At 41.7% G+C, this 15715-nt stretch overlaps 1 protein-coding gene across 4 annotated transcripts in view; it reads right to left on the bottom strand.

Moving 5' to 3' along the window:
- ATRN (attractin) overlaps nucleotides 1–15715 on the bottom strand; it is a 151901-nt gene that overhangs the window by 25509 nt on the left and 110677 nt on the right. For 3 of the 4 annotated variants that reach the window (XM_054823242.1, XM_054823244.1, XM_054823243.1), the window contains one exon: nucleotides 6779–6857. The exons of the other annotated variant lie outside the window; for it this stretch is intronic. In XM_054823242.1, coding sequence (XP_054679217.1) covers nucleotides 6779–6857 — 79 coding nt within the window. The remainder of the gene's footprint in view (nucleotides 1–6778; nucleotides 6858–15715) is intronic. 4 annotated transcript variants of the gene reach the window in all.

The raw sequence follows: 15715 nt of genomic DNA on the forward strand, positions 1-15715 counted from the left end.
CAATGGAGTTACCTACAAAATAAAAAGGGGCATCAGCAAAGAAATAAACATACAAGATATAAATATTGCATGAAGATGAGCCACATTGTCTCAGAAATAAGTGATTTAAAGCATTTAGCTACAATTACGTTAACTACCATGTAAGTCAACAAACAAACAATTTTCTCTGACACTTCCATCATCACTGAAAATTAAGTTTTTAAGCCCCTAGAGCAGTGCACATATTAATGTTAGCTAATTAGTTTTGTAACTGACTTTGTAGGCTATGTTGAAAGAGAGAGGAGGAGAGAATTAATGTTCAAATGCTTCTCAACAGGCATTTCCACACTTCAAAACTACAACAAACCAGAAAGCAAAGCTGCTGGGAAGTTGCCTCATGCTGAAATGACAGAAGATATTTAATTCGGGGCTGATTAAGATAAGTAAGTTATTCATCATAATCATGCCCAGTAGGAGGGCACGGAAAACCTGACCTTTAATAAGAAGAATAAGATATCATTTTTTTTTTAAAAGACCAGAAGTATATAGTCCATGCAGACTAAAATATATACCAATATCAGATAATTACACAATAGCAGAGCGCACCTTTGATTGACTAGAGCTCTTCCAGCATAATTACACAACGCTGCTTCTCTCCTTGATTTTTCCAAATAGCTAAATTAGATACCTGTAGCACTGATTCCTATCATCAGAGAGACACCTAGGAGTCTGAAATGACAACAGCTTCAATATACATACAGTTGCGGGGTTTTTAATAACGAGGCTGAACTCTCCTAGAGTTAGACTAAGATAGTCTAGCTTCATCGTCACAAATACCGGCCAACAGTTCTTTTTTGGGATGTACTAAACCCAACTTAATTCTCTAGCGGCAACACCGCTAAAGACCGGGCGAGAAGAGCTCAGCTGGATGCCAACAGTACATATGCGATTGCCAGGCTGATATGGTGGCGTCCTACATGGACATATTAAAGCTACAAATGGTCAGCTATAACTGGCCATCTGCAAGTTCAACCAGAGATGAGCTCAATTAGGCACAGAAGTGACAGGAGCATGTTCAGACAAAAATGGACCATCAATTTCCCCCCGAGCTGGAATCTCTTGTCAACATTAATATTTTGGGATGTTTTTCCTCTTCAGGGCATCTCTTATTTCTGCTATAATTTCCTTCAGTTGGTGACCAAAGCCGCATAGATCACTGCAGAGAGCACGCAGCATTTGTATTTTGGAAAAAGCCTACAGGCACTATGAGTTGGTTCCCATCCATAGATTTTAAATTTAGGGGGAGCAGAAATAGTTACGATTATTCGATCTGACCCCCTGCATAGTACGAGCCACCGAACTGCACTGTGCGATTTCCACAAGCATGTGACTTGGGTTGAGCTAGAAAAGTTCCTTCCAAAAGCACTCAAATTCTGATCTGGGCGCTACGTTTCTAAAAAAAAATTGTTGGCATTGCTACTGTCGCCATTAAAATGAGGAGAAAAACAAAACGGCTTTTGACTTTTTTACCCCCAGGTGCAGCCACTGGGTGTTATGCCTTTGGCTGGTCATTTAGAAGACCCTTATCCCATCATGAATCTTCTACAATTCCTTTTCACAGACACTGACTCACATCATCAAACCTCAGTATGTTCTTCCTTGGATAAAATGAGTAATTTGTGACGCTTTAGTGTCTCGCTTATCTTCCAGATAACAAATTAATCTTGCAGTGTTGTTCTGAACCACCTGCAACACCCAAGACATTGCTGAGACCAGAGTGGACACAGGATCCAATAACCGGTTACACACAATACTAACACTGGGCTCTTACTGTATTACTCTACTTACAAATGCCGGAACTGGGAATTTACGTACAGTTATTAAATCACTGCGGCCACCATCATTTCAGTCTGTTGTCCAGGGAATGGGTATTCTGGGATGTAAACTCACCCTAACTGTTTAAAAAAAATACATACACGGGCTTACGTTTCACCCCGATGAGACAACTGAGTGTGCTGACCACGTAATCAAGACCTCCGCAGAGGTCATCTGCCTGCCATGATTTCTCACTCCTCCATGTTTCCTCTACAAACTACACCAACCAGCAGTTAATATATTCTTCTCGGCTGACAGACACTGACGAGTGCCATCGGTGCTGTCGAACAAGGTGGTCTACGTGCCAAATGACTGCCGGGAGCTTGGAGAATCAGCAGCAAATTCCGGCACATCTCATTTCTTACAAGCCCTCCAAAGCACCTGGGACCGCCCAAATCTAGGGATATTTGTAGCCTGACCTTTTAATGTTCCTGCATAAGGTCGATAGCAGATCCTTCCAAAACACCACTGGAGACTCCAGACAGCAATGAAGATCCTGATTTACAGTTACAGTTTGAAAATATTCCAATCCTGAATCCTGTTCTTTGACAAAGGATGCCCTAAATCACAGTCTGAGAGAAGATATAAGAGATGAATGAAATACTAACAGGTGAGAGCAGGAAGGGGAAGAAAACGAAGGCAGGGCAATAAATAATACAAAGCACACATCCCTTGGAAAGTCTTTGCTGTAAAAATGAACACAGAAAACCTCCTGCCTAAAAGGTATTCAGTGTTCATGGACGTTACAGCAGAGGATGCCAGTGAAAAAAGAAGCGCTGCTACATTTCGAATACACTTGGGAGGAAAAAAGGTTTCAGCAATGAGGTCAGGAAGGAGAAGGATAAACCCTGCAGTAAATCCATACATAAAACCCATCCTGAATAAGTTGGGCTGTGCACAGAGTAAAAAAGCTCAGTCCTGGATAGTCTTGGCAAGAAAGGAGGCAAAACATTGACAATTTTATGTACGTAAGGGTGCAACTGAGCTCTAGACACCCAAATTTAGCTATGTCTGTACGTGCTTGGTGTCGATGCTCCCAACACACCCCGAGGGGGCACGGGCAGCGATCCAGCTGACCATCGCACAGACACTTACACTGCGTCGGCCAAATCACTGTCCACGCTCCATTTGCTGGAAACGTTAAGAGGACCTATTTCTTGCTAAAGTGGAGGAGACGAAGCAGAGTGAGGGTGAAGGGAATAGGATTTTTGATGCTAAAATAAAACAATAGGACAGAGAATTCATGACAGCAGATGAGCATATTAAATTTCTAATGCCACTCTCGTATTTTGTGCATTATTCTCTATTACCACCTTGATATATTTAACGTGTCATTTTCTAGAAACAAGATAGAAAGGTTTCCTATCCCTATTTCCTAATGTCATTCACCTCATCCTAAGCCTCCTATAAAAGCTGCCTTTTTATTTCCATTTTCCCTCTTTAAGATGTCTGAAGATACTTAAACTTGGAGCTCACTGGAGAGGGAATAAACACACAATTTACAATCCCATCTCCTCCATGCCTGATATGACACAAATTGTTCCCATTTTTACTTCAGGTCGAGTTTTATACTCTGCAAAGCCTGAACTTTTGCTCAGTGCTCCAAACTCATTTTCCTACAACTATACAGTTGCTACGCCGTGTTTGCACCCCTAAAAGATCCTTTCGCCTTAAGGCTGAGCAACATCAGCACCGACATGTGCAGGCAGCCGGTCAGAAAGGATTAGCTGCAGGAACGAAAATAAAAATCAGGGGAATCTTATGTATTTTACAAGATCCTGATGTAGATTCTGGATCTGTAGCACACTGCTTTCTCAGCAAGGAATAATGCAAATTTGGTTTCGACCAAATGCTGATGCTCTGTTCCATTAACCTGATACACCAAGCACAGCTGTACTTCTCCCAACACATTTTCCAAGCAATACCATCTGAATAATTTTGACTACTAGACCTTTCAACACATTCCCTTTCCTGTCCTATACATATCTCAGATTAAGCTTCAGCTATCTATTTTTCACTCTGCACTGCGATAAGAAGTTAGGCACTTGCAAAGCTTATATTGGAAGCAGAAGTGATTGATAGCTGGGAATTACCTGCAGATTGAATTATATTTTACTTACTTTTGGGTTAAGATTAGAGAACAAGCACAGAATTACTACAGCACAACCCATGGGAGACAGGCGACTGTAACTTGACTACTTCTAAAAATATAGCCCAAACCAGAGAAATATCTTCCTCCGGGGCTGGAGCATGTATTAACTTAACGTTTACAATACGCTGTCTGAATTGGATGTCCTGCCACTGCTGCTTAATCATCTTTCCTTTCACCTAGCCTCTAATTTGTAATATGGTGGGAGGAGGTGGAGGAGGTGGTCTCCATCAACTGTGTCAGAAGTTTATAGAGGGAAAAAAAAAAAAAAAGTGATAAAATGAAATCTGTTTTTCTCAGTCCAGCCTGCAAACTCTGTGATCCAAGACTCCTCTAGAGTAATGGAGAAAACCAAAGAGAGCTGCCATCTCCAAAGGAAGGACGAATGGCAAATCTAAAAATCACATGCCTCAAACAACAGAGGGGGTAAACTTGTGCACACTTAAAACTGGCAGCGTAGCCCACTGTTATTAATCTTTATTTTAACTATTAACGTTTAAAGAGAGCCTTGCTATGATGTGTTGGGAGTCCGTATAAAACAAAACCCTGCAAGCTATAAAATCATCTTAGATAATACCAAAAAGTCAAAGAATTTTTGGGCAGACTTTTGTATCTGGAGACAGTCTTTACTAATATATCTAATAATGGCATGGCAAAGATTTAAAAAAGTATTTCTAACAAAAGAGGAATGCAATAGCAGAGGTCTATGAACTACAAGATAAAGTCGCTAGATGTGAAGAAGGAGCAAGACAAATAACAGCAAAAGACAGGAATCCACCAGGAAAAGAACACTTTGATGAACTGCCCGTCAAATAGCCACACATGAAAACTGAATTTAAGACTAAACCATGCCAATATGTTGCTAGTACTCCAGATTTTTTCCTTAAAACAAGCATCAGTCTGAAAGTAACTTAATTTATAGAGACATTTTTCATTTAGGCCACTACTAAAGTATTTTACCTGAGCTCCAAAGCACAGTATTTACTTCTCAGTCTATATTCCTTATACATTCTTAGATAACATTTAACCCCAGGAGCCAACAGGGAATGTTATGCTGACTCCAGCTTACTTTCTTGCCAAGAAAGTGAGAAGGAAAAAACCAGCCGCCCTAGTAAAAATTTATCTACCTTCAGAGAATACAGAAAACCTCAAAGACTTAAATTATTTCAAAGATTAAGGGTTATCTGTTTGAAAACCACTGATTCTATTATGCATTTGAGTTCACTGGAAAGAGTAAAAACATCCGAAGCAGAAAGAAGAAGAAGAGGAAAAGAGTTATCAGACATCATCCTGCCTTATTATAAGAAAAGAGATCCTCAGATTGAATAAATTTATACTATTCCCACTACTGCACTGCAAAGTACAACCAGATAGAGATTTTTTTGAAGATATGCAAGAAACGGGCAGTTGTACAGAATTTCAGCACTATAAAAATTAACCCCCAGAATACTCCTGCTCATCTACAACGAATGAATAAAACACCCTTGGGTAGAACAGTTACGTGGCTGGGTGTCCCGTTGCCAAGAGCTTCATCCCAGCGGGACAGCTGGGAGGAAAATCGATGGGAATGGGCAGATTTCACCCTAAAATCGAAAGGCAGGCGAGAGACGCACCTCAGCCCTTAGGAAAAGATATCTGGTATAGACACTTACGTACAGGAAGCACACATGGACTCACTCGAATAAAATCTGGCTCCTCTCATTTTACATAAAGGTAAATAGATTGCACAAGACAAAGCTCCTAAAACTAATCCCAGGCACAGCCCAGCCTCACCTCTGCTATATTTGTACTTTCTACAGGGCTCTGCCTCCCACGCTTTTAGTGCTTTCCACAGCAAGAAAACCCCAGGAACACGCAGTCGTCTGCCTTGTGGCACACAGGACTGGCTCCTCTACGCCTCTCTGCTAGACATTTCTGCATTTATGCTTAAAAATCAGAAATAAGGATATATTCCTTATGCTACTGAGTGACAACATGTTAGCCATCCTGTCTCGGTCACCCTGCGTGTTTAGGTTGTAACGTGAAATTAGCTTCAGTTGAGCAGCACAAAAATAGAGTGGTAAGAAACCCCAAAACAACTCACCGAATGCATCAGGGATAAACAAGAAGGAACTGTATTTTGGGGAGTGTAAAGCACACAATTTTTTACATGCTGCGAACAAGAAGAAGTCAGGAAGCTGGTATGGGCCATGGCTAGCTGGAGAGGAGAAAGCTCTGGCACTAGAAATTGCCTTTTTAAGTGGTATACTATAGCTTTCCAAATCAGGGGTGCCTTCTCCCATCTTTCTCTTTTACTGCTGTTTTCCAGGAAAAAAAAAACAACCACCAAAACCAAACCAGCAACAAAACCAATCCCAAAACATTTCAATAAGCTTTTAATTTTAAAATGGGGATTAGTCTGTTTTTTAATAGATTAAAGGAGGAGCTAATGCGGTTCAGAGCTTCAGCACTTTTGAAACAGATGTAAAGAATCTCCTAATTTGTGGTGGTTTTGTATTTCTGCTGCCTAGAACCTGAGTTCTGGGAACACAGGACATTCACCCCTATGTTTTGCGCTTCACAGAAACTGCAGCATCAGGATACTAAAATAGCATCATTTGTCACTGAAACTCCAAACGAAAGTACACTATTATAAATCCCTAACCAGAAGCATTTATAGATTAGTGGAGCTTATCCTTAACTGAAGGTTAATGTTATGCATATGTGACTAAATACAAGAGAGAACAACTATAAAAAAGTCATTTAAGAGATAGCATTCAATTTTGTCATTTCAACCTCTCTTCGTCGCGATGCCCAGCAACTTTGTTTAATCTTCCAAACCACAGCTGCCACCAGGAGCAAAGACAGGAAACAACTGTAAAGGAAAAAAAAAACAAACACATAAAAATATCTTATTGTCCTTGTTCATAACATAACGGCAGCTGAAAAACTCTAGCAAATCAAAAAACCTAGACTAAAAGTTCATATTGTACTTAGAGGGACTTAGATGAAAGATAATACAGCAGCACAAAGTGTTTTGCACAGTTCAGTACTCATGACACCCGGTGAGGAATGACGTACGTCTAGTTTCAGAGACAACTGTTGTTCCAAAGTTACCGATTTGACCTCCTTATATGACTTCCACCAGTTTTCACCAGGAAATCAGAATGGTAAAGCCGAAAGATTTAATCAGATTGGAAAAGCCAGTATTGACTCTCTTTGGTGATATTTAAAGTAAGAGGATAACCCAAAAAAGAAAAGCCTTGAACAAAGCAGAGAAAATTGATCATTTTTTCTTTTCCAAATTATAAAAATAAGATAAAGTATACTGTAGTTGAATTCTTTCTAACTGGCTGTTGCAGAACTATAGGCATTTCTTGATTTCCCCAAATCTATATTGCTTTTCTTAAATCTAAAGAGGAGAGAAGGATGAATAGATTTATCAACTTCTAGGGAAAATGCAAAGCAGCAGATTTAACAAAAGCAGTTACAATAATAATAATAATTATAGGAATAGTAAAAGCTGACTTTATTGACAGTTATGATCTTATCACACTGAATTCTTAATGAGCAACTTCAAGGCACACAAGCTTTCTAAGACTGAAATTTTTCCTTTTGTGTATCTGAACCCCAGTGAAAGCCTCTCTTCTCGAGTACCGCGCTGATGGGTAAGAGAAAACATCTCCAAACCTCCTTCCCCACGCTCTAGTGTATGTGTAAAGAGAGCGTTTAAAGGAAGATTAACGGGAACAGATGACTTATTCCCTAAAGCGCACCATTTACGCCGACCACCGCGCTCTCTATGCTTGAACAGGGATTTCTGTGAAGGGGGAATTGGTGTGCCCCCCTTCCCTGCCGCTGGGCACGGCTCGGTTCTCGCCGTTCTGGGGCTCCCGATGGAGACCCACAGCCACGTAGGGAAGACTAAGGTGGGAGAAAGACCATGGCCGCTCAATACTCCCTGCCTTTGAAAACAAACTAGCTCTGCTTCCAAAACTCAATCCTTTTTCGCAGATCCCCAAACCTCCCATTTCCAAACAACGCTGTGGTTTGCACTGTGCTCTCCCACCCTACTCATACAAACGTCCATGACCTCGATGACAACTTCTTCTACTTGGACGTGAAGCCACAGTTACGCTGCTGACCAAAAAAACCACAGCTGATGATGACCGATGGCATCTCATCCCACCAGTTCCCCGCCGTTCCCTCTCTCCATAAACACCGTGCCGTTTGCCTTCTACGAGCTGCAAGGACCGCACGTTTTGTCCTTCGAGCACTACTTCAGCAACTGGGAGACCTCCTCTACGCTGGTGAATTCTTTAGCAGAGTAGCGCAAAGACTTGGAAAGATTTCTCATGAAAAAAGGGATGGACAGTAGGACCCGTTCCCTGAGATGCAAGAGGAGGAGAGCCGGTTCCTGATTACGTATCGCTATCCGTAGCCTGTATATTATGAAAACTGCGTGCGATCGGGCACCGAACACTCAAGGGGCAGCCAGTAGGCAACGCGATTATATTTTTCAAGCTTCGATATGTACAGAAGTATCTGTTACTATCACATAGTATATGATATTAAAAAATTGGCACTCGTCTGACTTCAGCATTAAAATGTCTGCACAGCTTTTAAAGACTCCTACGGTGCCTATTTCTTTATAAATTTAAGCAGGATCACGGAGAGATTCGTTTGGCCTTTTGCATTTTAAGAGGCATGTATTCCAAATCACTTCCCCCACGTTTTTCTCTAAATATTAAAATCTGACATTATTTGACTGTAAAAGCCTGGCCATTTTTCTGCAAACACAAACAGTTTAGACAAGCATTTTTAATGGCTGTTTTATTTTCCTTTTTGAGAGGTACTGAATTACTACTGACTTTTGCAGTAAAAAACAATGTGCCCCCATTAACTAGTAAAACGTACACATTAAATCTTTAATTGCTATTTTGGTAAAGAGGCTAACATGCATTATTGATGACTGAGGATTTCATACCTGCAGCTTTCCCTTTCTTTCCCGAAGCTCCCTGCCGCTGTATTCAGTGCCAACAGCAGACTATCCGTACTACCTGGAACCGGTATTTCTCTCCTGGACAAGGTCACGTTTGGACTAGATGGATTTTCACTTATGCCACACCTGAACAGGCACAAGTGAATGATGGACTAGCAACATTTCTGAGTGCCCGCATTTGTCTTGAGACTCCTGTTAGCTCCGCACGGCACGAATGCCGCCACACTTACCCAAGCCACTGAGTAAGCCTTTTTTCTTCTTGTAAGCTCTCTTTTCCTCAAAGAAACCTAAAGTCTTGCTAAGGTGCAATATTTGCTCTGTCTCTGAGGCCCAAAGAGAACAGTGCTCACTGAAGAGCAAAAATCCAAAACGTATCCAAGCAAAACCAGCACGGCTAAGACCATGAGCTGAATCTTTGCTCTGCTTTGTCTTCAGTAACATTTTAACATCATTGTGCAAATGGAGGGTGGAAATAAAACAGTATCTTCAAGGCAGCGGGGAAGAGTGTTCCTGGCTCCACATTTAATTTGACCATGAAGACAACAATATTCAAAACATCTGCAGGAGTCCCCAGGACAGGCTGCCAAGGCACAACGCCTGCCGGGTGATCGCGTTGACGACATGACTCCAGTGAGAAGTTTCAGCTCAGGATAAAGCATTTTAGATGCAGCTTATGGGCAACAACTACTGCCATGGCTTATCCGAGTCTACCTCCTCCATATCCCAAAGGGCAGAGGAAAAGGGCAAGATGCTTCATCAATCTCCAGGACCTCTGTGTCATAAAGACTCATTTCAGAGAGATTTACCTTCAGGAGGAGTTTCTCAGGAGGCCAAGCATACAGATGAACCTGCATTCTGCCATGCACAGCCAACAAACTCAATGAGATCTCCAGCTTTCTGCAGGTGACCCTTACAAGACGTACGTGCTCCGTGGTTCTAGGATTGATACGATTCACATGTATCTATCAGCCCCAGAAACATACACACCGAACGGAAGATACACGTCAAAACATGCTAACTTCTATGAGGATAGCTCCTTTTGAGGAAAAAAGTGACCCCAGCGAGTTGTAAACATCCAAATTTTTGGTTGGTTTAAAAATGGCGTCTCCCTACATACTCATTTACTCCCTTGGAGAAGAAAGCTAGAGTGGAGAACTAAGAGGATCACCTTTATCCTTATATTAAATTCCCTTTCCGAAATGCAACGTTGTACGCGCCAGAGTCTGTCAAGGGTTTCTCTCTCCTGCCTCACTTCTGGCACCACAGCCAAGACTTTCTGAAGAAAGCACAGAGCAGAACTAACAATTAAGGGCTAATAAAACCTGCTTCTAAAACGCTCACTGCAGTACCCTGTATTTCAGTGGAACAGCACCATACATCTTTGTACCGTCACAAGGAGGCAGCAAATACCCACAAAAGCTATAAAATCACTAAGGAAATATATTTTCCCCCTTGCACTACCTCCCCTTGGCAGCACTCGGGGAGGAATAAAAGGCAGCGCCTGCTTGCTGGGCTGCAGTCCATCACCTGCTGGAAGAGCCCCGGGGGTAGAGCCAAGTCAAGATCTATCTGCTGGGTTTACTCAGCCTAAACCATCGTGAAATAAGTTAAAAAGACCTGTCCTCACGTCAGTAGCTTTAAAGAAGCTTTATTTCCTCCCCGCCCCATACCTTCTCTTGGAAAGCAACTGTGTAAATATGGAAGCAGTGGAAAGAAACAGCTGCGTGGAACCAGAGCCGTGTTGGAAAATGATCTGGAGTGCAAGCCTACGGTTGGCAGAGTCCTAGTCAAACGCTGTGCTCTGCCCCGCTTTCTCCCGAACAGTCCAAGCGATCTCTCTGCCAGCTACGAATATCCACCCATTTCCAAATGGCTTTAAAATAAAACCTTCGCTGCAGGACTTGCTTTACCTTCTCCTTCTGTTTCTTTCTCCTCCAAAACTAAGAGCCTACCAAGAGCCTCCTTCATCCCTGAAACCCACTGCTCATTCAAGTCTTCTCTCAACACCTCCTCCCATCTCAAACAATGCTTTTGTATCGTTTTTCCTCATCCGTCTCTCTGAAAAGAAGGTAAAGGGGACAGAAATGTTCTTGGGCTCATGACATCCCAGCATAGTCTGTACACGGTCCTGCAAATGTCACGTACAGGCGAAGCAGCACATCCAGTAGCTGGACCTGAACTACCAGCTGTTGGATCCCCATTTTCCCAAGGCCAGTGATGCGTCCAGTTGGAAAGCAGTTCAATTTTTTCCAATAGAAAAAGAGGAAGCCAGAAAACTCAGATGTGAAACCAGGCTGGAAGGAAAAAGAGCCATCTAGAGACATCTAACACCCCTGGAGAGTTTTTCATCCCATGGAAATTTGAACGTGGTTCCTCATTTGGATCAGGTTCTACCAAACGCAGCTTTCCTTGGCCTATACCAGTTACAGAAGTTTATGCTTGTGCAGCAGAAATATTGCAATACAGGGAGAAGTTACATTTACATTTCTGGACAATATTCTATTTGATAAATAGCTTAATCAAGTAATTCTTAATTATGTATTAGATTATTGAAGTACAATAAATGAGCAAGATGGTTGTAAGTAATCTCCCCTCAGCTGGCCTCAACACATGCATTAATCGTTAGTCGATAAGCCTTCAGCGGTCTTTATACCACAGGGTATTCCCACCCTGACAGAAAAATCTGAACTGAAACCACCCTGTCTGGTTTTATTCTGTACTCTAAGCTCCTTTTCACAGCAGAGAGGATATTCTCTCCGCTCCAGGTATCCTTAAAGCTCTTCAAACAAGTACGCTTTCAGTTTTAAATGGCTGGAAGACTTCATCAGCACTTTGATACGATGCACCCGCACGAGGAAAGAAGAAAATCCATCTGGCATATTAGGGCCCAATTATTAAACTCTCCTACAATGTTTGTCAACATCAGAATTGCTAGTAAAAAATGGCAGTTTTAAATGCCAAAATATACAGCAGCTTCAATACTAATATGCTTTAACATATATAGGTCACTTCATTTCAGAAAGCACTGCAATGATTGCTAGAAACACATCCCAAATTATTTTGATGAATTGGAAGCTATGTAAGTGCTATTTAAAAGTAAATTTTAATATGCTGGAGAGTTACAGGACACATTTTTAAGCACTCGACGCATTAAACCTCAAAATAATTGGAACAAGTACATAACGCTGAAGGAGTGCAGAGGGTTTGCAGAGTTGGCCGACCTGATCTGCAGATTAATGACCTTATCTTTCTGCTGAAGATGGCACCAAGGTTTAAGAAGCCACGAGCCACCTTGCTTGCGGCAGGTGATGCTCTTTTTCTTTTCTGTCTGTTTTTAAAATGTACTTATTGGGTAGCACAACTAATCTGACACCCTGTAAAATGGTGGCACCTTCCATAAACACAAGATCGGTCTAACTAGGAGTTTGAGGTCTTTTGGGAAAGCAGGTGTTAATGTATTTGTCTGTTTTTTCGCTTGTTTGGGGCTTTTATTTGTTTTCGTTTTGCTTTTTAGGGTTCAGATTTGCAAGTTCTTCTATGCTATCACAAAGGGTATAACATCAAATAAAGTGAAAAAGTAATTTTGCGGGTCAGAAGACGGAGCTTTAAGTAAACTTACCAAAAATCATGGGACACATGACAAAACTGAAATGAAAATCAGTGTTATTTTGACCTGTGTTTTGAAGGTTTTTCCCTTATACTCCTGGCATGAGGGAATGAGGGTATGAGACTCCTTCCATTCTCAGTTCTCCTCTTCTGTAGTCTATATTTTAGGCACATATTTAGTAATGCCACTTGTGCTGCAGTAAGAAATTATTTAATAAGCAAAAAGAGTAAATAAAATATCTTCATAACTCAGTATTTGAGTTATTGCAACAAGCCATTCCCACTTCTTGATAACACTGGGCAAATGTTTACAGCCAGGAAAAGCAATATACAGCACATTAAACCATCTGCCTGACTGTTATATGGAGACAAACACTGCTCCCTCTGAAGTTTTTCTGAGGAATAAGTCCACTTATTTGCCCCAAAGTAAAATTACACTATTTGATATTCAGACCTTAGTAGAGGCACACGAGGTTTCATGTGCCACCATGAAAACACAAAACTTGCAACTTCTGTTCCATTCATGAAGTAGAATCATAGAATTGTTTTGGTTGGAAAAGACCTTTAAGATCATCAAGTCCCTAGCACTGCCAAGCCCACCACTAAACCATGTCCCTAAGCACCACATCTACACATCTTTTAAATCCCTCCAGGGATGGGGACTCCACCACTTCCCTGGGCAGCCTGTTCCAGGGATTGACAACCCTTTGGGTGAAGAAGTTTCTCCTAAGATCCAATCTAAACCTCCCCTGGCACAACTGGAGACTGTTTCCTCTTGTCCTATCACTTGTTACTTGGGAGAAGAGACCAACCCCCACCTGGCTACACCCTCCTCTCAGGTAGTTGTAGAGAGCAATCAGGTCTCCCCTCAGCCTCCTGTTCTCCAGGCTAAACAACCCCCTAACAGCACCCATTTTTCTAAGCATTGTGAGACTATGATGGGACTAGAGAGAGTCAGCATTGAACACCCCAGGAAGGACGTTTCAAGGGCAGATATGATATACGAGACTTACAGCAGCCAAGAAACGGGGTGAACTGTGCACATGAGGACACAGAACAGAAGTGTAGTAGAAGACATGGAGGTCTGTGGTAAATCAATGCAACAAAGCTCAGGATGAGATCATGGAATAGACTCACAGAATCATAGAATGGTCTGGGTTGGAAGGGACCTCCAAAGCTCATGTCATCCAGCTCCTCTGCAGTGAGCAGGGATATCTTCAACTAGATCAGGTTGCTCAGAGCCCCGTCCAACCTGACCTTGAATGTTTCCAGGGATGGGGCATCCACCACCTCTCTGGGCAACCTGCTCCAGTGTTTCACCACCCTCATCAAAAATTTGTTCCTTACATTTAGTCTGAATCTCCCCTCTTTTAGTTTAAAACCATTGCTCCTTGTCCTATCACAACAGGCCCTACTGAAAAGTCTATCCCCATCTTTCTTACGAGACTCCTTTACACATTGAAGGGCTGCAATAAGGTCTCCCCAGAGCCACCTTTTCTCCAGGCTGAAGGTGATTATATTTAACAAAACCTCAGAGAAAAATGGATTATACCCATTCACACTCTCACACCCACAAATGCCAAATGTATTGGCCAGCTGGTCTGGCCAACATCACTTGTGTCCCACAGAGAAGACAAGGGATGCTGGCTGTCAGGTCCTCACCACATCTCCTGGCTTCTTTCCTGGAGACAGCAAACCTGGTTTATAGGTCTTTTATACCATGTAGGGCTTAACGGCTTCTTTGGCAGGACCCTTTGGACTCAGTTTTGTTCACACTTCTGACCTGTTAGGTCTTCTTCTGACCTTTTAGGTCTGTTTGTCAATACCTCCATCTCCTCATTTTGAGTTTCTTAGCGCTGCTACACTAGGAAAAGGAATGGTAGCGGTGACGTGCTGTGACCTTGCTGTTGTCTTCTTAGTTTTGGAGCAAGAGGTCTCCTCCTGACTAGCTGCAGGGTTACCAGCATGATCCTCGACTGCTTTAGAGCCAACTCTGTTAGAATACAAGCCATGCTTTTCAACTCTTGTTCTGCTGGTTCTTCTGGTGCTTACACATCCTTATTTCATTCAAACCATTCTTAATATTCCTCTTAGAAATCTCTACAAAACTGGGCAATAAGCAGAGAAGCACAGAAGAAAAGCAGATGCACTTGTTTTTTATAAAAAAAAAAAAAGGGAAGAAGGATCATTGGGCAGCAACACGAGTTTAGGACACATATTTTTACATATTCTGTATCTAAAAATACACTGGTGAGAAATACATATTACAGATAGACGTGGTGGCATACATAGTTTTTTTGGAAAATAAGGAAGCACAGATACTAATAAAAATGTTTACTAGAGACCGTCAAAATAGCTCAAACTAACTGCTGAAAGACAACCGTAAAATCTGTAAATTAAAGAGCTATGTTATGAAAAGCAGAGAGGAGGAAATGGAAAAAACAGTTCGCTTGCAATTCATTTAGCTTTGCAAAGGTTAACAACCGTTAGAATATCATTTCTCCTGCGGCTCCAATTATAATGCAATATTAATGACCCCGTAACTTCACCATTCTACCCAACCTTTATCCACTGACATTTTCTTAGCTTAAAATAAAAACGTTAACGTGTTGCAAAATAAAATAACGGTAACGTACAGCCACTTGCCTGGCTTTGTGCTGAGCACCGACTCCAGAAGGAGCTCCAAGAGTCTAACAGCGCCTGTAAGTGTGAGGCACACCCTCTCTGACCCACACTACCCCAGCTCTTAAATGAAATGGAAACAAAAAATTTTCCAGAAAAATTTCCAAAATTGCCTGTAGAATGGCAAAATGAAGCAAGACCCTTGAACTTGCTAACAGAAAGTCATTCTAAACATCCATTTTCCAGAACAGTGTCTCTTTCTGTGTCCATTACACTCAAACAATTGAGACCTATCTCAGTTTTCGACTTCGAGGTGGCCCATATCTCAAAGGTGGTTTCACCAACTGTCTTCAGGCTTTGCAGAAAGCATTTTCATTGCCACCACTTAGTGTGCAAATTTTCAGCCAACTCTATCTCATTAACATCACAGGGGGCTATCAGATATTACTTATTTATGGTCTAACTTGGATTCGACTGTAATTACGAAATGCACCCTACAGCAT

The sequence above is a fragment of the Grus americana genome, chromosome 4 (genome assembly GCF_028858705.1).
Source record: "Grus americana isolate bGruAme1 chromosome 4, bGruAme1.mat, whole genome shotgun sequence".
NCBI lineage: Eukaryota > Metazoa > Chordata > Aves > Gruiformes > Gruidae > Grus > Grus americana.